The following is a 25806-nucleotide window of genomic DNA, read 5'->3' as shown; positions in this document are numbered from 1 at the left end:
CGTACTTCTTTAGCTCTTAGCTATTCTTTTCTCTTTTATACTAGAGCTTTAGGACTTCCTACTAAATTAGCTCCATATCGATCTGACACAGTTTACCCGGCAGTATGATATAATTATCTTAACAATCTTTAAGATATTATCTACAGTACTAACTGTAATAATTATTGGGCTGATTACTTAATCGTTTATATATATTTTATACTGACAAGATGATAGCTACTATGCTATCCCAATATGAATATGTTCTTATATGTGATAAATCCAACATCCGAGTGTCTGGATCACCACATTATCCCCACCCAGGTATTAACTAAATACCGTTCAAGTACTCTATGCAATTCTTCTGATCAGCTTGTTCTTTTTTTTTTTTTTTTTTTTTTTTTTTTTATTTTAAACGAGTACTGTGGTGCTCAAATAACTCTTTATTTAGACCTTACTGCGTTTCTTCTTTTGATAAGCTGTCTTTGCATAATTCTTCCTTTTAGTACCTGAATTTTCTTTAGGTGCGGAATATGCAACTTTCATATCCTTTAATAATTTCTTATTGGCCTTATTGATGTCTTTGATACCTTCTGGAGCTTCACCAATTCTTTGCCAGTATTCCTTTATGAACTTAGGATCGGTAAAATGATCCTCTGGCTCCCAGGTATCGTGAGACTCATCATAATCCAACCATTTGCATCTATACAAATAATTGTTCTTGTCATCTTTTATGTGCCCAATAATTGCTTCGACTTCAAAAAAGTCATTCTTTTGCTCTAATACCTTGTCAGAAACTTTTTTCAATAAAGAAGGAGGATAATTCCTTGGTTCTAAAAATCCCTTTTCATTTTTCAATACATAAGTATTGGCAGCAGTCTTTCTAACAACAGTGTAGAATCCCTTATACTTCGGATCTAATTTATTCTGTTTTTCTGTCACCAAAATCATTACCGTGGTTCCTGGAACCAGATCTATCATTTTGTGACTTCCATCAAAGCGTCCCTTTTGCTTTTCTGTGACATGCTTTACGTGTTCAAACACGGCAGGGTAGACTATCTCAGTCATTCTTTTAATTTTTTCTTGCAACTCTTTCTGAATCTGTTCAGCAGTTGCACTATCCTTTTCTTTACTAAAATCGACAAAGTCATTTGGATTCCTTCCAAACATTAATGAGAATGGCGTACTCTTAGTCCTAGCATTATACTTGCTATTCAAAAACAACTGCGCAGATGGCACCTTCTGATCCCAATCAGCGACATTACCAACTATTTGTTTTTTAATGGTGTTCACTGCCGACTGGACAGCTCTTTCACTTGCACCATTAGCTCTAGGATGGTACTGCGAAATCAACGCATGTTCAAAACCAACATTCTCTTTTATACATGTCATCAGCGAGTTCACAAACTCCCGTCCACAATCACTCTGCAACTTTCTTATCGGACCCCATGTACTAATGACGTCCAGTACTTGTAACGCAATCGTAGCTGCCCTTTTATCAGGTATGGCACGCAATACATAAAATTTGCTTGCGATGTCTATCATCACTAACAAGTACTCATTTCCTCTAGTCGACGTTGTAAATGGCCCAGCCAGATCTATTCCCCAACTGTCACCAGGAAGTGTTGCAGTCACAGGTCTTAAAGGATTATAACCTTTTCTTGTGATATTATGACGTTGACACTGTATACACGATTGTATAAGATCATTTGCTTGACTCTTCAAGCTGGTCCAATAGATACCTTTTCTCTTTAAGGCATGTAGTATAGCTTCTACACCAAAATGACCTTTCAAATGTTCTTCAACTAATAACTTATTCCTTTCATTTTCTGTGGGAGGAGTAAAGTACTCACCACTCAAGATGTCTGGTAGCGGTTCCATAGTGACAGCACTATTTCTCATGATGGATCTAACCACACTATCCCCACCCAGTTCATTTGATAATGTTTCAGTCTCTTCAGATAAACGTGACAACGCATCAGGAAGCACATTCGAAACACCAGGCAAATGAACGATCTTAAAGTCATACTGTAAAATCGTGTCCATCCATGCGATCATCATCAGATTCGCAACACGTTGGGTGTGAAGATATGTCAATGCCTTGTGATCCGTGTACAAGGTAAAGTGAGAACCATAGACATACTTGTGAAAACGCTTGAGTGCAAATACTAACGCTAGTAATTCTCTTTTGGTCGCAGAATACTTTCTTTCACTTTGGGATAAGCTCTTAGCCACGAAAGAAATATATTTTTTCTTGCCATCCTTGACTTGATACAACACTGCACCAATACCAGTAAGAGATGCATCACAGCTGATACTAAAAGGAGAGTTCATATCTGGGTACGACAACACCAGATCACTCAAAAGTGCTTTTTTCAAGTTATTAAATGCAGTTTGATGCTTATCTGTCCATAAATGGGTAATCGACTTTTCATTTCTCAATGAATCTAGTGGCGACATAATGGAAGATACATTCGGAATCAACGTTCTAAAATAGTTGATCAACCCACAATAACTTTGGATATCTTTACCCGTCTTTGGTTGAGGAAATTCAAGAACATTAACAAGTTTTCTGCGGTCCATTGTAATTCCTTCAGGTGAAATATGAAAACCAAGCAAATAAATTTCTTTCTGAAAGAAATGACATTTTTTCGGATTCAACTTCAAATTGACCCTTGTTAATCTCTCAATCACTTGCTTCAAGTGTTCCTTGTGTTCCTCGAACGTTTTGCTTGCACAAACAATGTCATCCACAAAAAACCGTACAAAAGATAGTCCTTCCAAAGCTATACTCATAGTTCTTTGAAATTGTGAACTGACATGCTTTATACCAAACACTGTACCAATAGGTTTGTACTGTACACCACGCCATGTGAAACTAAGTTTGTGTGTGTCCTTTGGGTTCAACCTCAAAGAATTAAACGCAGATTTCAAATCCAGAGTGGAATAAATATTCGCACCCTTTAAATCTTCAAACAATTCACCAATCAATGGCAAAGGCATACGATCAATTGACTTCAACAGGCAATTAATTAATCTGGGATCATGGCAAACGCGATATCCAGTAATTTCTCCTTTACCGTTTGTCTTCTTGACAACAGTCAAAGGCGTATTCCATTGTGTGTTTGCAGACGCTCTTTCAATTATACCATTGTCCAGCCATTCTTTCACCTGTTCATCCACTACACCTTGCATCTTGTAAGGAATGGGATAAGGGCTTCTGAACGCCGTAGCATTTTCTGGGGTGTCCAAACATACAACACTTTCAGGTATAGTACAAAACGAACCCTTAGGAATATCTTGATTGTCTTTAATGAACGGTCGAATATAATCCATAGCATTCTCAAACTGTTTGGGACCTACAGCCGGATTATTTTCCTTTCGTTCATTTTCTCTCTCAATGGATTCAAGAAGATCACTCTTATTGTTGAAGCGTCTATCGGCTTCTCTACGTTCCTCACTTGAATCAGCATCATCATATGATAAAGGTAAACCATAAATACCAATACCAAGAGAAGACATATAATCAGTACCAATACTGAAATCATACTCATGACTATTAGTTAAATTCATCACTTCAAACTCGCGTTGAATAGTCTTACTATTGCAAGTTACACTGATCACACAAGTACCGATTCTTTTAATCTGGGTATTGCTATCAGCCAAACGAATAAAATACTTATGAACATTGTTTTTGTTCAACAAATCTTTATTAATGTGATTGATGTAACTAATGGCTATTCCATTCTTCAAGCAAAAATTCTTGTCCACCGAACTGAACGTGGCCCCACAGTCCAACAAGGAGATGATTCTAATGGAATTATTTGCCAAAATAGGAAAGGTAATATTAGTGCTCATGTTCTTAAAATCTCTTTTAATAACCATGTCTTTAAGATTGTACTTACAATCTAATGCCATCTTGGCCAGAGCACTAGTGTTGTCTTGGTACTCTGACCAAGACAACGAGGGACTCCCCTCAACCACAGTGGAAGCTCTTGCTGGTCTACCAGCAGAGGAGCGGACTGCCATCCTTGACACCTTTGTCAAGTACTTCTCCCGTTCCGGACAGGAGTGTCCCTTAACCCAGGGAGCCTTGCATGAGAAACAGATGCCATCCTTCATCGCCTTCTTGAAGTCCCATGCCTTCTTGGGAGACTGAGAACCACGCTCGCGAGAGAAAGACCTTTTCTTTCCCTTGTTGGAACCAGCAGAGAGAGAGGACGCACCATTGTGAGCAGCAAACGAACTCCAGGAGGACGCGGCAGTACCATTGGCAGGATTATGTAACAAAGCAGTGGAGTCACTTGTTGACACACTCACCAACGAGATGATGTCCTCAATCTTTGAGGGCATCTTGGTGCCATAGTTGGCTGACAAAGGAATGAGACAAGCTTCCCGGACTTCCGGACGCAGATTCCACCAGAAGCAGAGAACCAATTGAACACCATCGTCCAACGAGGCCTGGCGGCGGAACTTTTGGAATTTGGCACCAAAAAAACGAGCGGATTCTCCTTTGCCTTGTTTCATGCACCAGACACGACCCATGTTCAGGAACTTATGGAACGGCGTGTCATAGTGATCTAGAAGAATACTTTCGGCCTTCTTCCAGTTGTAGGCCTTGCCTTTGAGCTTGTCCTCAAACCAAGAACGTTCTTCCTTGTTCAAACAAGTGGGCAACAGACGTTCCCAGCAGGAATCCAAGGACAGAGAGTGTGCTTCCAGGACTGTGGTAAACTCCTGGCAGAAGTCATACACCGAATCGAACACATCGCGGTTGGCCTTCACCAGAGGACCCTCAGAACGAAGCTGGAGAAAAGGTAGGTTACTGGGAACCAGAGTGCTTCTCTTGTCATGAGGCTTAGACGCAGGAGCAGTGGAAGCCTTGAGGTCCTTGAGGATTTGCTCAGCCTCAGCAAACAGTACTTGTGCTTCCTTGGCACCCTTGGAAGCAGACTTGGCAGCAGTAGAGGTGGGATCCCTCTTGGAAACACCCAAGTAGTGGCCTAGAGCGGCATAGTAGTTGCCCTTCTTAGTGTTGAGGTCCTCCTCAGCAGAAGCCAGCAACATTTCCACGGTGGCCACAAGGTTGTTGTTAACTCTGACTCCAGAGTTACCCAAATAGATGCGAGGAGAATTGGCACCCTCATAACCAGAACGGCCAGCATCGGAACCAGAAGAACCTTCTTCAGAATCAAAGGCACTGTCCTCAGAACACAAGGGAGTCATCACGGTATCACCATCGTGGTCGGCAGAACCAGCAGCAGAAGGAGGAGTAATGACACCAGAGTTGACACGGGCGGTTTCTTCACCAGAAACAATAGTAGAGTTGACAGCGGATTGTTGAGACATTTCGAGAATTCAAAGTAAAAAATGTGGTATTTCAGGTACGAAACAATAGAAAAATAAAATATTTGATAATAGAGACGTATAGAAATACTTTGAGACTGTATATAAGTTGTCTTTATTCATAAATAAAAAGTGTCCCTTTTTATAAGAAAACACAATCTGCTCTTGTCATTACGTCTTAGTTTCTTAAGGCTTTCTTCCTTTACTATATTTGGTTATTAGAGTGTATTTACTGCTTAACTAGTGTCGGTGTTACAATTATGACATCAAGTCATAAATCGTACTTCTTTAGCTCTTAGCTATTCTTTTCTCTTTTATACTAGAGCTTTAGGACTTCCTACTAAATTAGCTCCATATCGATCTGACACAGTTTACCCGGCAGTATGATATAATTATCTTAACAATCTTTAAGATATTATCTACAGTACTAACTGTAATAATTATTGGGCTGATTACTTAATCGTTTATATATATTTTATACTGACAAGATGATAGCTACTATGCTATCCCAATATGAATATGTTCTTATATGTGATAAATCCAACATCCGAGTGTCTGGATCACCACAGACTATGCTACTAACACTCGAGGTCTTGCTCTTTGTCAATGGTTAGAAGAACGTGCTCTTACTGTTGTCAATGGCCAGCTCTCACCATGCATACCTACATTCATTTCATTCCGCCAAAATGTGGAGATAAGCAGTATCATTGATCTGTTTATCACTAATATGTCCCTCACCAATGCCACTCTCAACATTCATACCGACCTCTCACTCAACTCTGACCACCGTCTGCTTTCACTTTCATTTACATATGCCATCAATCCAACATCACATGCACCACCACCATCTCGCAAAACATGGAACCTCTCACGTCTTCAAGAACCTGATGTTCTCAAACTATATGCCCACACATTTGTCACTAATTCCACCAACCTCAAATCCACTTTGCAATCGACCTTCGAACACCCTCCTTCCTCACGTCCACCAATTGATGCACTAACTGATGAATTCAACTCACTCATTTATAATTCTTTAAGTAGCTCAATTGGCAACCGTCCTCCCCGTCCTTCCCACTGGAAAAAATTCTGGAATCCAGTACTTCAAGCAGCTGCAGAGCACCGCAATTTCTGCTACAAGAAATGGCGCCGTGCATGTGGTATAGACAGAATTCATTGGTGGGATAAGCATCTCAAAGCGCAGGCAGAATTCCGACATCAAGTGCAATTATCTAAGCGCCAATCATGGCATGCTTTCTGCAAATCAATGGAACAAGACTTTTCCAAAGCAACATCAAAGATCAAGCTACTCAAACGCCGACGGCAGCCTCAGCACATGTTTCAACATAGTGATGGACCAGCAACAGCAGCAACAATTATGTGTGAGCATCTTGCATCTGTATACAGTGGCAGTATCCTCCCAGATCAGCGTCCTCCTCCTCCTCTTCACAGTACTAGTCTGCCTTTTGCCTCTGCCAACTCGCCATTTGTTTCTTCAGTGGTAGAGGGATGCATGCAATTTATGCCTAACCGCAAGGCACCAGGCCCAGATCACATCAGAGCAGAAATGTTGAAAGTAATTCGACCACAAATTGCTCCACTACTCTCACTCTTGTTCACCATCTGTTGGCAATGGTCATATGTACCTGTTATTTGGCGTCAGACTCAAGTTTTTCCCATTTACAAAAAGGGAGATCCATCAATTGCTGCTAACTATCGACCTATTTCACTAACTTCTGTTGTGCGGAAACTGATGGAAATGTGTATTTCTCCAGTGCTTCACAAGTTTTCCCCTCCTCTGGATGTTGCTCAGGGTGGTTTCCGTCCTAGACGTGGTGCCATGGACCAAGCTCTCTGTCTGCATGACCTCATGAAAGCACACTTCCACCGCCATCACCATTATCCTGTTGTTGCATTCTTAGACATAAAGGCAGCTTATGATACAGTAGACCGACGAGTCATTTGGGATGCTCTTGCTAGACGTCACACACCACCAGCTTTACTTGGACTTCTTGTCAATATGTTTGATAATGTCTCTATATCTGTTCTTCTTGGCAACTTCTCTTCTCATTCTTTTTCTCCCACCACAGGCGTCCTTCAAGGTTCCGTTCTCAGTCCACATTTGTATTCAATCTATATCAACTCCCTGCCACCAATACTCCGCACAGTTGCATCACCACTCACCTCAACACATATCCCATCAACCTCTCCTTCCTCATTGGATGCTTACAATTCTCTTCTTGCCCCATCAGATGTGAATGACTTTCAACACATTCACTTGCCTACTGCCATTAACAGTCTTCTTTTTGCTGATGATGTTGCTATCTTTGGCTCTGTCACTGATGTTCAGAGTATGCTTGACCTTGCTGCCCAACACTCCTTCCAGCTTGGCTACCATTGGAGTCCTTCAAAATGTGCTGTACTCTATCCTCCTTCACGATCTTTACCACGTTCTACTATCTCTCTGTATGGCGAGTTGCTTCCTGCAGTAAATGAGTTTATATACTTGGGTATACCTTTCTGTAACAAAGGCATCTTTGGACCGTCTGTTGTCACTCATCGTCGTTCTGGAGCATTGGCTGCTATGGCAACTCTTACTGCTGTTGGTGCATGTAGATCTGGTTTCAGTTTGCTCTTAAGTTCACGTCTGTTCAAAACCTTTATACGACCAAAATTCGAGTATGGTCTTGCAATCACATGTCTTTTGCAAAAAGATGTTTTACTTCTAGAGAAAATTCAAGATAAATGCTTGCGAATGATTGTTGGTGGCCATGCAACTTCATCTACTGCAGTCTTGAAACATATCTGCAACCTGCCCAGTATGGCTTTTCGCGTTGACATTCTCAAAACAAAATTTTGTCTTCGGGCACACACTCTTCCTTCTGGTTGTCTTCTCTCTCTGCTCCATTCTCATCATCTCCAAGCATCAACACTATCCACTCTTCACACAAACCCTCTTTTTGCCAGCATTCCCCCTGATCTTAATTGCTCCAGCCGCATAAAACTATCCAAGCACTTTGAGTCTTTTAGACAAGAAAAGTTTGCTCACTTTCGTCTCACCAACACTAAGATTCTCATCCAAGCTTGCCATCCTCTTCTTGAAGTTGATCCTGTATTGTTTCTTCCTGCTACACGCATAGAACGTGGCCGTCTAGTACGTTGGAGAATGGGCTGGTTGCCTGGTAAGCCAAAGGAGTGTGCATGTGGCTTTGATCATACTTCAAGACGCCATCTCCAATTCTGCATCACAATCCCATCTCAGCTGTTCTCTCAACTTCCAGCACCACCCACAGATGAAGACAACATCATTGACTTTGCTATATCAGCACTACCAATCTCGTCTACACATCCAAGCCCTCTATATTGGAAAGCTCTTCTTACAATACTATGGCATATTGACATGCTATGCAATCCTAATGGCAACTACACACATGAAACCAATCATGGTTCTCTCTGGCACTAGCTCTAATAATTTAATATCTGTTTTCTTTTACTTCTTTTCTTCTTATTTTTGTCTTCTCATTCATGAAATGTTTCTAGATCTGCAACTCTGTCTCCTCTCTTTCACTGTTACAACTTTTTACACAGCTGCAAAGTGGAGAGCAGGTTCAGTCTTTTAGCTTAGTATTGTTTATTTCTCTTCTTCTATTCATTTTTTTTTGTCTTTTGTGATCCTTTTGGACTTTTTTTTATCTTTTTCTTTTCACTGCAAAAGGAGGGCCAATTCAGTATACTAAATCTTGACCAAATACTGTCTGAATGAATAAAATTCAGCATGAATTCGATCGGAATTTATGATGCCAATTTTTTAAAATTCGTGAGCTAAATGAATACAATTAGTATACTGAATTTTAGGAACGCAAAAAGAAAAAGTGTGATATACTTTTATGTGATATATTTTGGTCGTGAAAATATAGACGCACTTTTATCAGACCGCAGATTTTTCATTTTATATTGGTTTTGGGGTTTTTTTTTAAATACAGCACATAACATTCAACATCTTTTTATTACTATATATGGGTTGTTAAAGAAGAGATTTGGTCAAGATTTGGTCAAGATTTAGTCAAGATTTAGAGGTTTATGGGTCATTTTAAAGGTTTTTATTGGTTTAAAAAAATTTTCTTATTGTTTCTAGCTGTTTCTATTCGTCTACATCACTAATCGTCTTCTGTTGCAATTGGGTAGAAACATCACACTCGATGCCGTCATTTATTTTAGTGGATACTATGTTATTCCTTTCGAACATCCATTGGTCCACCCCTGGTGCAATCGACCCCTACTGTATTCCATTGCTTGCTGCGGCACGCCTTCTTGGCCTGTTTGTTTACTTTTATAAAAAATAATTATAGGGTGGATTAGAAAGAATGTTCTAGGTATATTTATTTGAGAGCGACAGATTATTTAAAAAATATGAATGTACTTACAATAAAGTTAAACATGAGAACAGATGGATGTCTTTAACATAAAGATAGATATATCAACGTTTTAGTTAAATGTCTCAATTATAGTAATATTGTCTATAAAAATAATAACTTTTGTTAATACGATGCAAAGTAAATAAGACTATGGTTTGCTTACCAGACAGTTCAGAAAACAGAAGAGTTGACAAACACAAAATACAATGACATTGTCTATAAAATATAATCTTTTATTAGAATGAAATAAAGAGTATCAGACTATTTTTTGCTTACCAATTATTCAATACAATAGAAGATGCAGCATGCGGAAAATGGAGATATTATCTATAAAATAATTTCTTTTCATTAGAATTACATACAAAGAAGTAGAATGATTATTTACTTACTTGTCTGTCTGTAGAGAATAAGAGTCGGTGTATAATCAAAAAAAGAGGACCGAGATAAAGACCAGTGACTATAGAGTGTATGGTATACATAAGAAAAATAATAAATACAAGTTGTATCTTGAAGGTGCACGTTAATACTTATACAACATACCATTTTGTAAACCCTCCCAAGGTATATGTCTTTGTTAACGGGCCAGAAAAATCTAAGCAGAATAATTAATACATAAATCGTGAATAAATATTCAAGTATATTTTTATTACCTTTTTATCATTATTTTTGAGGCAGTTAAGAAGGACTTGGTGGTTTAAAGCATAGTGTATCATGCTAGAATAAAAACAACAAGATGATTAGGTCTTGAAACTTTGATGTGAGTTGATGCTTACCATGTTAGACATTAAGAAAGAAGTAAAGAAGAAGAAAGAAAAAATTAAAAAAAAAAATGGGGGAAATTCAAAATTATAATTTTATGACCGTTGACCCTGAGAAACTGATAGAATCAATGGAGCAAATTGAAAGTCATTCAACCCATCCCAATTGAGACAAGACATTACGTACTAAACCATAATCTCTCACATCTTTGTAATAGATGTAAGCTATTACAAATGCCTTTCCAAGTCGGCTTATAAAGAAAAGTATAATATAGAGAGCAAAATGCTATAAAGAGCATCATCAGAAAAATAATCTTTTGGTGCCTTACTTTCCACCTTTACGTATGTTTTGATTTATTTTATTATTTTAAAGAAACCCGACTCTAATTATTAAAGTATTCACATTGTTTCCATTTCTTTCATTAGCCTTAAATATCTCAATTCATGTCTTCTAATACGCAGCAATCCAAAAAAACGAAAAAGACGACTACAAAAAAGTCTGTTCAACAAACCACTGGGACAGCAGCAAGCACAAGACAACGGGAAATTCTTCCCAGCTTGACAGTTAGCGCAGAGCTAGATGGTACTGTCCTGTCCACTTTGTCCACCATGAGCACCCGACTGAATGAATCTCATTCACTTCTGGAGAAGGTCTACCACAACATGGGAGCAACCAATGGCCAGAATAACAATTCGAACCATAGTCCCATCGGTCAGGCTCTTACTACAGGAGAATATATAAAGTACCGCCTTCCAACGGTTTTGGTAGGATATATACTAGTAATAGAATATTGCAAAGTTACTTACATTATATTTTGCAGAGATTGATCCGTTCTCAAACACGAGCAGTTCTGGCAACAATGCCATTGACAGTCAATGAGGGCGCCTTCTCGACATCCAACCGTCCCATTGCTGATGTAGTGCAGAGCTACACACATCAGCAAGCTGAAGTAAAGTCTGTTTCGTCTGCAGTTGTGGAAGAGAAAACCCGAAGACATATTTTGTATATGCTTCAAAGGGCAAAAGCTTTGCCAGAAAAGATAGCTCGACAAAATCGGATTTCTCGACGCCGGTCCAGAAAGAGAAACGTAAGTATAGTCAACAGTTTTTGTGTAAACTATTTTAACTTTTTTTTTCAGATTCTTGCAGACTACAAGGCAATTCACTTAGCTGACAAGGCAAACCTTGAGTCTAAGTTTGGTGAGACTGTCGTTGACCTTCTGGACTATGACATGTTGTCTGATATTGAGTCAGATGAGGAGAAAAATAAAACTAGATATACTCCTAGAAATAGACATCTCTTGGTAAGGCTCTCATGATAAAAGTTATTTTTTTTAATACTTCTAACTCAAAAGTATTTATATTATAATGCAGGTGGATGAATACTTTACTGTTTTGAAGAAACAGAGACTTGCTAACAAGGGACCAGACGTCATTGGCAATTCTGTCTATCTAATTATTTTGAGAAACACTGAGTTATCGAATGAGAAAAAGGCACATGTTGCTGCTTGGATTCACACACGCCAACAATAAATCGTTATTTTGTTTACAAAGTGCATATAGTACTTTAATGATTTTTATTGATTGTGTTGAATAATGTGGGGTGAAGTGGTAAAATATAATCAGGCGGTATTGTCAAGATGAGAAGCAATTAATATATAAATAAAAGGAAAAAGAAAAAGACAAAATCAAAAATCAAAATAATAAATTATTTATTTTATTTTATTTTATTTTATTTTATTTTAAAGCCAATTAATAAAAAATATATATATACAAAGCAATTATTTAATTATATAACCCTGATTGTTTTATCCTCGTTTTTTTTTATTGGAAATTATAATACCGATATTAGCAAGAATATGTAATAAAGGCAAAGAAAATGGTAAATGTCGGGTATTAAATATACAAGTTTTTTTGTCTTTTATATTATTGATAAAAGCAAGAGAAATAAATAATGGTTTTTACTATTTGTTAATAGTTAAAAAAAACTGGTAATATAATTTACTATTGCTCTTTTAAATACTTAATAAAGAAGTAATGTTAAAACTAAATAAGAATACAGAGATAAATAAAGCTAAACCTTTTTACAGTCAAAAAAACTTCTATTATAATTATTTATACTGGTAACCTAAATAGTTGTTATTTATTTTTTTATGTGACTACTTTTCTAGGCAGTGGAATAACCAGGTGCTTTTGCATCCCACTCTGCATTTTATGCGTAGTCAACGCAAAGCACGAATGCAGACGATGCACTGGAACAATGCACAAAGCATCTTCTTCCATAAATCCCTTGTCTCACAACTGCAGACCTTGATCAGCTAATGGCTGATGACTACTTGAATGGTAGGCGGGAAACCATTTAATGAATGCGAATGTTGACACTCTTTTGACTCCACCGATCTTGATGGTATGAGTAAATAAATACTCTATTTGACCAGGGAATTCAGATACATCGTCATTTGTTCTCTCAAGAAACAATACCCTCACAAAAGACCCGCGCTTCTTCTTTTCACCACTGCAGTACTCTTGCCCCAGCAACGAAATCTTCTTCACCTTTTGAATCCGATTGTTCACAAATACATCCTCACCAATTGGGATTCTCCCTACCACACAGAAGGAAACACTTGTACTCCGGTAAGCCTTGACATAGAATTCAAATAACCACTGATAGTGATCATCCTTCATCATAGTCAAAGGCTGCAACTTGATTGGCAATGTGGTCGGGGGCAAGGCCTCACTTCCGGTGACATTGTACCATGGATTTGTAGCAGCTTGCTGGAACATTGCTAAGCTAAATGGCAATGCAGGAGGGTGGCCAGCATCCAAATTCAAGGGAGAAGAGCTGTCGGAATTTGATTTTACTTGGGCAACCCCCTCAAGGAACTCTATCAGTGGTGATGAAAGATTGGTAGAATACGCTCGAAGAAAGCTACCAATGAATGCTTTCTCCAGGAAGACTCTCATGAAGGTGACCTCAAGACCATTGCGACGGTTCGTCTTGATGTTCTTCAACTTGCCGTTGTATCTCTCGAAGCTATACAGTCAGAATGCGTATACCGGACCAAAATTAAGCATTGACTCACGCAAGTGCATATGCAAGTGCATATTTGGCGTGATGCTGCTCTCTCCATAAAGAGTCTCACACTCTTTTCCGAATTCTCCAAGGAGCTGGTGTGCGCTGTCAATTTCTGAATATGTGACTGAAGGACCGGTCAACTTTCGGCATGCTTTTACAAAGAGAGTCCAGTTTTTGTAGTCGTCTTCAGGCAAAGCGTCTTTTAGTATCACCAACGAATAAATCAGACACCACGATCGCCACTCGTCTGCCTTCATATATGGGAAACCAGATTCGATCTTTGTTGATAAAACGGCATACCCAGGAGGAACAAGAATACCATCGGCAAGACGTTGCATACGGACGAGAACAGCAGTTGGGAGATACCTCAGGTCTTTCCAAACACTGATCATACGCTTTGCTGTCCCAAGAAACAAATTGTGCATGGGATCAACAATTGTGCATCGGACGGGATCAAAGTAGTGTAGGCGATGCAACTCGGAAAAACAGGTGCCATGCTGCTTCTCCAAAACAGCTCTCTCTGCATCAGATTCTGCGCAGAACCACATCTCAGCTTCGGTTGCATTTTCCTCTTTTGTTCAGGAGACCCAGTTCTCATGATCGAATCCAGAATAATTGATCTTACTTGTTCCAGCAACAACAGTGAAATGACGCTTGCATATGTGACAGGCGTTTGTACTTGCAAATCCTGTAAATCCAGCAGTCTTTCTTGCAGCAGGTATGTCGCAAGCAACACACATAAGAGCAGCGCGGATACTAGTACCATTGGGGAACTCTGGAGTTTTCATAGTTATGCCGCCGTATAACTCTACCAGCTCGTCTACCAGAGGTTCCAAGAAGTTGTTCATCTGGTCGATCTTCGCTTCCTTTGGACCAGGCATGACACTGACAAGGATAATGTTTTCTGGCTTCATTCTTTCTTCCCTAGGCAGGTTGTTCATTGACAGGTACAAGGCCCCACTTGCATGTGTACGACCCTCGAACGGTTGAAACCAATCCACATTCAATGTCAACATCAAAGAATGGTCGTGATTCACAAAAGGCTCGTCATCTTCATCAAGGAGCTCAGACCACATTGCACCATCATAGATGTCCAACAAGGTACTGTTTACGGTTTCCCTTGATCTCCATTGAACGATTTGATGCTCGAACCCAGGTTTGGCGAAATGCTGTGCCAATGCATTCTTGAGCGAGTTGTATGGAAAAACCATGAGAGGGACGGCGCGATCAGCTTCGGTGTCAGAGAAAAGAGGATTTCCGCAGTATGTTGGTGGTGTGGTTGTGAATTTTTCGAATGTGCAATTTGGTTGGCGATTGCCTGGTAGGTAAATTGCAAAGCACTTGTTGCAGACGGTGTATTTGACGATGCTTTTTGTCATGAAATTGAAGCCGGTCATAGTCTTTAATGCATCAATGGTGAGTGGGAGATCGGTATCCTTATCAAAGGCAACAAGAAGATGGCAGAAGAATTTCAACATAGCAGTTCCACCTGCTTGAACCAAGTAAAACGCCTGAAAGATAACGCCAAATAGAGCCATGAATTGGCTTGTTTGAGACATTTCATGAATTTTCAAAGAAGCAACTACAAAGGCAAGTATTTCTGTTAATTATTTGTAACACAATTTATGTATATTTCTTTTTTAAATGTATGCATACCGGAAGCAACCATGTCTTCAAAATCTTCAACACCGGCAACCTCAACTTCGCTCTCATCTTCAGACTCATTGCTTGAATCAGGATCGTCATTGTCAGAAGCCAATGATGTTGTCTCGACATCAGACTCTTCGAATTGAAAAATCTCGTCTTCTCTCAAAAAAGGTACACTCTGTACGGTAGTTTCGGCTGATACAATAGAATAATTGTCTTCATCTATAGTAAAACCAGACTATTAGCTATCTAAATTATGATTTATTAAAAAGAAATTTTATACTCACAATCAATCGATGTTTCAGATACATCTACCATCTCAACGTCTGTCTCTTCTTCGACAACTTCTGTATTAACTGATAATTAACAAAAAAAATATTAGATTACAATTTATCCAGTAATGCACGTACTACTCAAATGTCATTTACCTCGATTTTTTGGGCCAATGTCTAATAACTTATCAGCATTATTATGACGCTTAAAGGTCTGTGCATTTTGCAAAATTCCGCCAATTGCATTTTTGGTACATGATGAACATGTACACATAGCAGTGTAGGTTTTAGTTGTAGAATTCATAACAGTAAGAATAATATTAATAATAATAAAATAATAAAGAGGTGTATACTATATTTTATTTTCATCTTTTATATGTCTCTTATTTTTGTCATTAATAATGAGTTGATATATCTTGTTCACTATGTCATTGACTACATTGAGCTTACCGTCCCTATTAGTAAGAATTACAAATGGATTTTGATGCAGTGATCTTTTCTTAAAAAAAGTGTGCCTGATTATTAATGGGGCTTCAATTTAATAATCACTGATATAATGGCGTAGTTTTTCTCTTCCGCGTTTTTTTAACATGACATCAATTCTCGCTCATTTTGGCAAGTGGCCTTTTTTGGATTTTCTTTTTCTTGTATTTTTTATGACATCAATTCTTGCTCTTTTTTTCAATTTTTTTTGATATACTTTCTTATTAAAAATAAGTCATATATCATACATTATTATATTCTAATAAAATTCAGTATTTTTTGCAATGCAATAAAAATATTATTGAGTCTAAATTAGGTGCATCTGTAACAACAAGTTTTTCCTTCCAGAAAAATAATTAAATACTACATTTAACATTTAATATTTTATTTTTATTTTTTATTTTTCTGCCAAGTCAATCGAAATATATATTTTTTAAGACAATTGTGCGATTTATTGCCTAATTAATAAATATTTGTGTTTGTATCTGTGTTTATTTAATATAATCAGAAAAAATTGCGAATTCCCATCTCAAGAAAAAAATATATTGAAAAACGATGGTGTTTGAAATATTTTTCCAAATTTTGCCAAAATTCAAAAAATAAAATTCGACCAAATCCACCCTCCTTTTGCAGTGTTTGTACTTGGGAGGCTATATGATCTATAGATCGCCAGCAATATCTCCTTAATAAAAATAATCTTTAATCTGAGCTACATCCCCCACTGCTCTTTCGCTTAAGCGTTTTATTTGCCTGGTTCCAAAATTTTATTTTTGACGAATCCACATATAAAGTGTATTCATCCATCAACATCTTTACGCAAAACGATCCATCCATCACGAAAAACGTACCTCCCATTGCCAAAAGTAGTGCAGTCCTTGTCCTTGGTATCCCAGCTGTCAGCAAAAAAAAAATTCAGCTCAATCAGACAACATCACGCCATCTGCATTCTCAATCCCAATGGCCAATTTGCAAATCGGCAACATGCAGGGATTACCAACCGAGCTTACCTCATTCCTGACGACATTGCAGGCACAAATCATGAATGTGCAAAACAGAACCGACCAGTTGGAGCGACTTGCAGCAGAGAATGCAAGACTAACCACTGAATTAGACCATGCTAGAACAACAATTGCTAATCTGCAGAAGCAATTAGGATCTCAGAGTGCACCTGAAAAAAACTTTTCAGAAATTTCATTTTCGAACCCAGCCGGCGCAGTACACCACAGCAGATTTTTTTGTGTAATCTTGTTCCTTAAAAGGATTCTTGTATATGGGGCGAATTTTGCCCATAACAGGAAATTCATTTTTTTGGGGGACTGAAAAGTGGGAGGATGGGGGGACTACTCTCGGCCAATAGATTTCGATTAAAAAATGTACTGCACAATTTCAAAAATGGTTCAAATTTTTAATTTGTTTCAAATAATTTTGGGTTGTAAAAAATTTATTTTTTATTTTCGAAAAAAATTAGGCTAAAAAAAAGCTAGACTGGACCATAAAATCCACAGGCAGTAGCACACCAGTATATTCGTACCACTAGAAACACTAGTAGTATAACTGTTTGTACTTATGCCTGTAAATTACGTGATTGGTTTGCTGCAAACTACTATGCCTAGCTAATTCAAGAGACCCGGTGCCAGAAATTCCAATAAACCCAAAGAGCATAAAGATTTGAATTTCGAGAAAAGCTAAAGCAGAAGAACTAATAATTAGTAATTAAACTTAGTTATATATATTTAACAGAATTTTACCTTTGACTCTATTAAGGCATTTGCAATAAAAGGCAGCCAAATCTCTGCAAGTGAGGAGTAAATAGTTAGTCTTCTGTTGCTTTGTAAGAGGAACATGTAGTTATTACCTCTTTATTGATTTACCGAGATGATGAAAAACTAATTTATAAACTAGAATTGTATGATTAATAAACACAATGACATAAAAAACTTTGATAGCATAAATACCTTTGAGCTTACGGTCTTTAAGCAAAATTCTGCTTCTATAAATACTATAAGCATACTGGAATATCTTACAAATGGAAGCTCATGCAAATAATAAATATTTTGTGGAAAAGTAAAATGAAAAAGAAGACAAAAACACGCGATATTTTCTTAAAAGAAAAGAAGTAAAAAAAATTCTAATTGGTCCGCTGACATTAAATATCGATCTTTCCACATTTTATAAATTCAATTATTTTCGCAAAGTCATTTTCCCCCCTTTGTTTTTACAATCAATTTACTATTATGCAAAAGAATACAAGACAAGAAACATATAAAATCGTTAAGACTCGCCCCCCTAAAAGGCAAGGCGAACTTAACTTTAGCATCAATTCAGGTGTTTTTGCCTGCTCTGAATGCGAAAAAGAGTTCGAAAAGCCTTGGTTACTGAAAAGGCATTCGAAGGTTCACCATATAAGTAATCAAATGGCAACCAATACTGTACTCGACGAACCCAAGCAGGCCGAATTGATAGTCGAGAACACTATTCCGGATGCTAATGCATTTGATTACTCGAGTGACGAAGATGACTCCTCCAGTATCGGGGATGAAGAAGACAACATTATAGACGAGGAAAACGATATTGTCGATAATTTCTTTGATATTGAAATGAACAGTAATCCAGTTTTCAACGCGTTCTCTGACATGTTTTCTTCTGCTGCTGCTGCTGATGAGGTATCAATGACCGATGATGACTCTGAGATCCCGGAAGAAGTCTTTGAGACAATTGGCGCTGTAAATGACCCTACAAGCTGTTATCCTTTTCGCGATCTTCAAACCATGATCCTTTTCGCTTTTATCGATGGGGATAATGACATGATCTCCCAGCGAATGTTGAAGAAGATACTGCTTGCGATGAACTTGATCATTAAGATCCAGCAAGAAACTCCCATAGGAAGAACATTTAAGTTACCTCATTTGGATGCTCTTTTAAATTATCAGGCAAGAAAGAAGTCCAAGATGCCTGTCTTTCCTTCACAAAGAATATCAGTACCTGGATCAAATGGGAACGCATTCGCCCACATTAACCTTCTGTCCGACCACTTGAGATTTCTTATGGCAAACCCAAAGAAATCCAAGTTGATCTCGTCCATGCCCAATCGTACCCCAAACCAATCGATCTGTTTGGAACAAGGTGAAAAGTGGAGAACCCACCATCTCTTTCAGCAGCCTATGCACACTGTAAATGGTATAGATGTCTGGTTTGGAAACATCGTTTACTTGAAGACAAACGATTGCAGCATCCGCTTTTTGGTTGAATCGTTCCACACGGCAAATAAAAACATTTTTGCGAGAGGGTATCTGGTCAGAGCGATTTCGATTGTATGCTATGGCGTTGAGGTTGCTGTTACCGATCTTAGAGTAGAGCAGATCTCTCACGTTGACACCACTCCTGTTGAAAGATATCACTACTACAGTATCTCAAGTAGCCTTACCAGATTGAGTCCTGCTCATGACTTTCTTCTTTTTGGAGTTCATCCAATGAAGAAGCCTATGCCTCTTTCTGTTTTGCCCGGTAATGTAGATCGCGATGCAGTGTTTTACAAAGTTAGGATTGTTTCAATCATCCTTTTTACAGACGACACTTCCGGCAATCGTTCAAAGCAGTACAATCCGTTTGAAAGCTGGTTAATGAGATGCGCTGCCTTGCCTTTTAAGGATCGAAATTCGATAGCAAACATCCAGTTTCTTTCTACAATCCCTAAGAAAGATGGTGCAAATGGTATGTCTCTTCTGCCAGCAATCGTTGATGACTTTAAGAAACTCGAGAAAGGTGTAAAAATGTTCTCCGCTGAAGACAATGAGTATGTTCTGGTTGTTGCTCCCATCCTTTGGATTGAGGCTGACACGCCATGTCATTCGGAACTTTGCGGATTGCTTGGGCCGGCCACCACATTTCCTTGCAGAAGATGCTACATCGAACTTAGACGTGCAAAAGACTTTGTGAAGGACTTGTCCTACTTCTGTGAGTGCCATGAGAGACGAACTCGAGAGCACTATGTTCTTGCAAACTCGTTACCTGGCAGAGACACTGAGATCCCAAATGCTCCGAAAATTGGAATGAACACGCCTGCAAACGAGATAAGCTTTAGAGATCGTTCGACTGGCCGCTTATTAGAATTGCAGTCGTTTGATCCAGAAAAGGATACACCAGTGGAAATCCTCCACACGATACTTCTTGGTGTTGCAAAGTATATGGTAATTGACTTGGTTAAGGTCGTGCTTAAGAATGATATAGCCACAATAGCAAGACTTTCAGAATTCTTGACAGATTACACGCGATCAACTGGTCTATCAAGAAAGTTCACCCGAAACTTGAGACATAGTGGTTCATTCCTTGGTAGAGATTTCAAGGTTCTGCTTCAAATACTTCCTGTAATTCTGATTACAGAATTCTCTGGAAATCATGAGCTAGACCTTGTAATACCATGCTTTGTTGAACTTGGCCGATTGTGTTCTCTGGTATTCGTTCGTCAGGTGACATCAGACTTTGATAACTATATTATCAGAGTAGATAATGCAGTGAAGCGCTTGATCAGAGCATTATTTGACTACGATAAAGGAACCAAGAACGAGCTCCACAAGGCATATTGCACCAAGCCGAAAGTTCATTACTTGACACATCTCAAGGAAGATATAATTCGTTTTGGCCCAGCCCTCAATTATGAAACAGAAAAGGGCGAACAGTTCAATAAGCATATTCGCGAACATCTGTTTCATACGAATCGCCAAAACACTTCCAGGGATGTTTGCCTAAAGTTTGCAAAGCAGGTAGCATTGCAACATGTAATTGACGGCGGGTCGTGGATTAATAGCTCTGGCAACCGAGAGAAGTCTGGAACTGGAATAGAGAGGTTCATTAAGGACAACAATGAATCTTTGTTCTATTACACCTTCTTTGGCGGCTCGAGAGAGCTAAAGGACAACAACGACACTGGAGATATTGAAGATGACGCCGTCCAAAACAACAGTTTTGGCGCGTTTGTTTTTAAAGATGATCCAATCTCTCGCCCTCGTATAGGACTTGTCTCAGGCTCTGTTGTTAAGTTTCTTAGCATTGTTCCTCGTACGGATAATGACAGAAACAATAACTATGCCAAGGCTGTAATGACAGATGAGCATTCTGATGTTGCTAACATGAATCTCGTTTGTAAGTTAGATTTGCACATTTTCCGCAACCCATTTTACATTGTAAATTTGAGCAAGTTCGGTTCCTACTGGTTCATTTTCAATAATATTCTTTTTGATGAATAAAATGATGCTACTTCTTTATTATTATTATAATTATTATTTGAACCTTCTGTTTTCTTCTTCTCAACATCAATTTTTTTGCGTAATTTCTGTGAAGTCATTTTTTGGTTACTCAAACCAACCCCCAACTTTCCTTAATAAATCCTTTGTCTCACTTGAACACTTTCTGACTTCCCTAACAGTTTTTTTTCTTACTTTAAAAGCCCACAAGTAGTACTGAACTTAATTTTATCCTTTATTCGGATGAAAAAAATTGAGTACGAAAACAAATTACAATATTTTGGCCTCTAAGCCAATCATATTGCTTAGGTGCCAATTTTCACCCAAAATGATAACAAAAATCTCTGGTGGTGTAGTTGCTCCTGACAAAAACAAAGAACCAGGTCTGGAAGTCTCCACTTGGGCTACTAAAGCCAGTGTTTCTCTTCCTGTAACTGCCCCAAAAATGTCTACTGTTCTCTCTGCTCGCCGTATTGCAGCTTCTGTTTGTATGTTTGCTCTTCTCTCTGGTCCTTCAGGTTATGAATATGTTTATATTCCAAGATCAAGACGCCTTAAGCACAAAGAAGTCCGTTCCTCTCTCTGCACTCTTGGTGTGGATTCTTCTCGACTTTTGGACATTAACTTCCCAGCCAGAGGTGTCATTGGCATCCTTGTTCATGTCCAGTATGCTGATACATTTAAGGCCAAACTGACAACTGCTTCCGTTGAGATTTTGGACGCATTTGATCCACTTGACCCTGATAATGTTGCTGATCCCAAGTATGCATCTCTGTCCACTCATGAACTTGCCAACACTGCTGCCATGCTTCACCGTGATAGATGTCTCCAAGCCCTACAGTTCTTGCGCCCACACGTTGCTATCCCAGTTGGTCACTTCTTTTGTGAGGAAGGGTGGATCAGTGAAGATGAAATACCAACACGTACTACTCTTACCAATGCCACTGGTGGGTCTTTGTTCAAACGTCAGCGCAGCTCATCAGTCACTATGTCTGAATGAGTAATCTCAATATCGGATTATGGAATGCCAATGGCCTGCAACCCAGAGCCATTCAAGATACCCTTCAACACTGTCAGTCCTTACATATGCTCTTCATTACAGAAACATGGCTTCTCTCTCCCTCACATCTTCCCACATCATGGTCACAAATTCACTTGTATGGTTCTCCTGTAGCTGGCACCTATAGGGGCTCTATGGGTGTTTCTGTTCTCATATCACCTCACTGTCCTTATGCTGTCACTCAAATACCTATGCCCTCCAAATATGCTCTGGCTGTCAAAATTGGCTCACTCAGAATTGTATGCTTATATCTTCCACCAAATATGCCCACTCATGATGTCCTACATGTACTCTCTTCCATTTCTTTAACACATGATACCATTCTTTGTGGTGACTTCAATGCAAGACTTGGCTCTGTTACTGGTGACTATGCATCAAATTCTCGTGGACTGGCACTATGTTCTTGGATAGAAGAGAGATCTCTATCAGTTGTAAATGCAGATCTTGCACCTTGCATACCAACATATATTTCTTTCTGCAACAACTATGAAATCAGCAGTATTATTGACCTCTTTATAACTAATATGCCACTCATCAATCCTTCTCTTCATATTGCTACTGACTTGTCCCTTGGATCAGATCATCGCCTTTTATCACTTTCCTTTACCTATGATCTACAGCACTCTACCAATATGCCACCACCATTACGCAAGACATGGAACCTCTCACGCCTCAATGAACCTGATGTCCATGCTCTTTATGCTCATATCTTCACTCAAAACTCAACCTCCATCCTTTCCACCTTGCAAGAAATTGTACTGAATCCGCCACTCACCAAACCTGACATTGATGCTATAACTGATAAGTTCAATTCACTCATTTACAACTCACTAAATAGCTCAATTGGACATCGACCCTCTCACCCCAACCATTGGAAATCCTTCTGGAATGTGGCATTACAAACAGCAGCAGATCATCGTAACCAATGTTACAAAAAATGGCGCCTAGCAATAGGTATTGACAAAGTTGTTTGGTGGACTAAACACAAGCATGCACAGGCCGAATTCCAATCCCAAGTTCAGCAAGCCAAACGCCAGTCTTGGCATGTGTTTTGTCAGTCTATGGAACGTGATTTCAGCAAAGCAACGTCAAAAATAAAACAGTTAAAACACTGTAGACAGCCACAACATACCTTCCAGCATGACGATGGACCAGCCGTAGCAGCAGCAACAATGTGTGACCATTTGGCAACAGTATATAGTGGACATATACTTCCAGCAACCCGACCACCAGCACCAACAACGACTTATAACAGTGTGCCTTTTGCCTCTGATGACTCTCCATTTAACTCATCAATTGTGGAGGAATTCATGCAATTTATGCCTAACCGCAAGGCACCAGAGCCTGATCATATCAGAGCTGAAATGCTAAAACCTATCAAATCACTTATTTCACCTGTTCTTGCTTTGTTATTTACAGTTTGCTGGCAATGGTCATATGTCCCAAGTCTTTGGCGCCAAGCACAAGTTTTCCCCATCTTCAAGAAGGGTAGTCCAACAGATCTGGCTAACTACTGGCCAATCTCCTTGACTTCTGTACTGCGTAAGCTTTTTGAGATGTGTATAGCCCCCCAGTTGCACAAGTACTCTCCTCCTTTGGATGTGGCTCAAGGTGATTTTCGTCCTTGCTGTGGTGCTTTGGATCAAGTTCTCTGTCTCCATGATCTGATGAAAGCCTATTATTACCGTCATAAGCACTACCCTGTTGTTGCATTTCTGGATATCAAGGCTGCCTATGATACAGTAGATTGACGAATCATCTGGCATGCTTTACAACAACGTGGCACTCCACCAGCCCTTTTGGGTCTCTTAGTTAACATGTTTGACAATGTCTCCATCTCTGTCCTTCTGGATAAATTTTCTTCACACTCGTTCTCACCTGCTACTGGGGTTCTCCAAGGTTCTGTCCTCAGTCCACATTTGTATTTAATATATATCAACTCCCTGCCCCCGTTGCTCTGCACAGTTGCTCACTCACACACTACAACCTATGTTCCATCACCCTCTCCTACCTCATTGGATGCGTATAATGCTCTTCTTGCTCCTTCAGGTGTGGATGGCCTTGGACATATTCATTTCTCAACACCCATCAATTCTCTGCTCTTTGCCGACGATGTAGCTATTTTTGGTTCTCTTTCAGACGTTCAGACCATGCTAGACCTTGCTGCAGAACACTCTCTTACTCTTGGATATAGATGGAGCCCCACCAAATGTGAAGTTATATATCCCAAAACACGTGCAAGCTCGCCAGTTCCACTTCTTTTATATGGTCAAGTTCTCCCTGCCACTGACCTGTTTATTTATCTGGGTGTTCCTTTTGCCAATAAGGGTATTTCTTCCAAGTCTATTGCCACTCATAGACGTTCTGGTACACTTGCTACAATGGCAACACTAAACTCTGTTGGAGCTTGTCTTTCTGGTTTTTCTCAGCTGCTCAGTTCACAACTGTATAAAACTTTTGTTCGCTCAAAGTTTGAATATGGTTTGGCTATTTCCACTCTGCTGAAGCAAGATATTAAAGTTCTGGAGTCCATTCAAGATAAGTGTCTTCGCAGGATTGTTGGGGGGCATGCCACGTCCTCTACAATTGTGTTGAAGCACATCTGCAATCTGCCAAGTATGAAGTTTTGTGCAGATGTTCTTATAGCCAAATTTTGTATCAGATCACGCTTTCTGCCTGCCCAGTGCCTTTTGTCTCTTTTACACCGTCATCATACCATCTATTCTTCACTTGTCTCCCTGGGAAAAACCAACCTTCTGTCACATCTCCCTCCAACACTCAAACTCCAAAGCCCTAGTGCAGTAAAAAACCATTTTGAAAGCATTAGAGAAGCTGGATTTACAACCTTTCTCCAGTCCAATACACAAGTTCTCATTCAAGCATGCCACCCAGTTCTTGGAGTTGATCCAATTTTGTTTCTGCCAGCCTCACGTGTGGAACGTGGCCGTTTGATTCGTTGGAGAATGGGATGGTTGCCAGGCAAACCAAAGGAATGTCCTTGTGGATCTGATCACACCTCACGCCGCCATTTGTTGAATTGCCCACTTGTTCCTGCAACACTATTTGAACAGTTGCCTCAACCTGACCATGACCAGATACACAGAATTGATTTTGCCATCACATCCTTGCCTTTGCCATCTCAAGAACCACGACCTGTATACTGGATACCACTGATGACTATTCTCTGGCACATGGATGTTATATGTAATCCTGATGGTGACTATTCACATGAGACTGAACATGGTGCTCTTTGGATATAATTTAGAATTTTTCTTTTCTTTCATAGCTCTCCACTTTTCATTGTTCTTTACTCTCTTTATCTTTCTTCTTTCTCTTTTGTTCTTTGCTGTCTGAAAAGTTCTTTGTTCTGCAATTCTGTCTCCTCCCTTTCACTGTTACAACTATTTTCACAGCTGCAAAGCGGAGAGCAGGTTCAGCCATTGAAGCTAGTATGATTTGATCTTCTCTTTTCCCTCTTTTTTTTTTGTCTTTTGTGATCCCTTGGGACTTTTTTATATCTTCTTTTTGTACTT

At 39.1% G+C, this 25806-nt stretch overlaps 7 protein-coding genes across 7 annotated transcripts; 4 read left to right on the top strand and 3 right to left on the bottom strand.

Annotated features, from left to right (window-relative positions):
• Positions 1-426: 426 nt before the first annotated feature.
• Positions 427-5328, bottom strand: PHYBLDRAFT_168456 (hypothetical protein; the record flags this gene model as incomplete). The annotated part of the gene is made up of 2 exons (XM_018435871.1): positions 427-603; positions 3151-5328. 2 exons carry the CDS (start codon positions 5326-5328, stop codon positions 427-429), a joined length of 2355 nt encoding a protein of 784 aa, XP_018292087.1.
• Positions 5329-9546: 4218 nt separating this feature from the next.
• On the bottom strand, positions 9547-10675 carry PHYBLDRAFT_168454 (hypothetical protein; the record flags this gene model as incomplete). Its single annotated transcript, XM_018435870.1, has 7 exons — positions 9547-9649; positions 9747-9777; positions 9901-9953; positions 10028-10064; positions 10127-10194; positions 10278-10329; positions 10606-10675. 7 exons carry the CDS (start codon positions 10673-10675, stop codon positions 9547-9549), a joined length of 414 nt encoding a protein of 137 aa, XP_018292086.1.
• Positions 10676-10939: 264 nt separating this feature from the next.
• On the top strand, positions 10940-12028 carry PHYBLDRAFT_145508 (hypothetical protein; the record flags this gene model as incomplete). The annotated part of the gene is made up of 4 exons (XM_018431460.1): positions 10940-11260; positions 11317-11583; positions 11635-11799; positions 11870-12028. The coding sequence occupies 4 exons, from the start codon at positions 10940-10942 to the stop codon at positions 12026-12028; spliced, it is 912 nt and encodes a 303-aa protein (XP_018292085.1).
• A 1509-nt stretch (positions 12029-13537) lies between these two features.
• PHYBLDRAFT_74111 (hypothetical protein) lies at positions 13538-14452 on the bottom strand (the record flags this gene model as incomplete). Its single annotated transcript, XM_018442983.1, has 2 exons — positions 13538-14142; positions 14197-14452. The coding sequence occupies 2 exons, from the start codon at positions 14450-14452 to the stop codon at positions 13538-13540; spliced, it is 861 nt and encodes a 286-aa protein (XP_018292084.1).
• Positions 14453-16930: 2478 nt separating this feature from the next.
• PHYBLDRAFT_145506 (hypothetical protein) lies at positions 16931-17586 on the top strand (the record flags this gene model as incomplete). Its single annotated transcript, XM_018431459.1, has 2 exons — positions 16931-17188; positions 17479-17586. 2 exons carry the CDS (start codon positions 16931-16933, stop codon positions 17584-17586), a joined length of 366 nt encoding a protein of 121 aa, XP_018292083.1.
• Positions 17587-18207: 621 nt separating this feature from the next.
• PHYBLDRAFT_145505 (C2H2-type zinc finger transcription factor) lies at positions 18208-21216 on the top strand (the record flags this gene model as incomplete). Its single annotated transcript, XM_018431458.1, has 1 exon — positions 18208-21216. The coding sequence occupies one exon, from the start codon at positions 18208-18210 to the stop codon at positions 21214-21216; it is 3009 nt and encodes a 1002-aa protein (XP_018292082.1).
• Positions 21217-21541: 325 nt separating this feature from the next.
• On the top strand, positions 21542-25533 carry PHYBLDRAFT_168449 (hypothetical protein; the record flags this gene model as incomplete). Its single annotated transcript, XM_018435869.1, has 3 exons — positions 21542-22160; positions 22388-23681; positions 24633-25533. 3 exons carry the CDS (start codon positions 21542-21544, stop codon positions 25531-25533), a joined length of 2814 nt encoding a protein of 937 aa, XP_018292081.1.
• Positions 25534-25806: the final 273 nt, after the last annotated feature.

This window comes from Phycomyces blakesleeanus (assembly GCF_001638985.1).
Source record: "Phycomyces blakesleeanus NRRL 1555(-) unplaced genomic scaffold PHYBLscaffold_10, whole genome shotgun sequence".
In the NCBI taxonomy this organism is placed as follows: Eukaryota; Fungi; Mucoromycota; class Mucoromycetes; order Mucorales; family Phycomycetaceae; genus Phycomyces; species Phycomyces blakesleeanus.
Note: the sequence above shows the minus strand (reverse complement) of the source record. Positions and strands in the feature narration are given on the sequence as shown.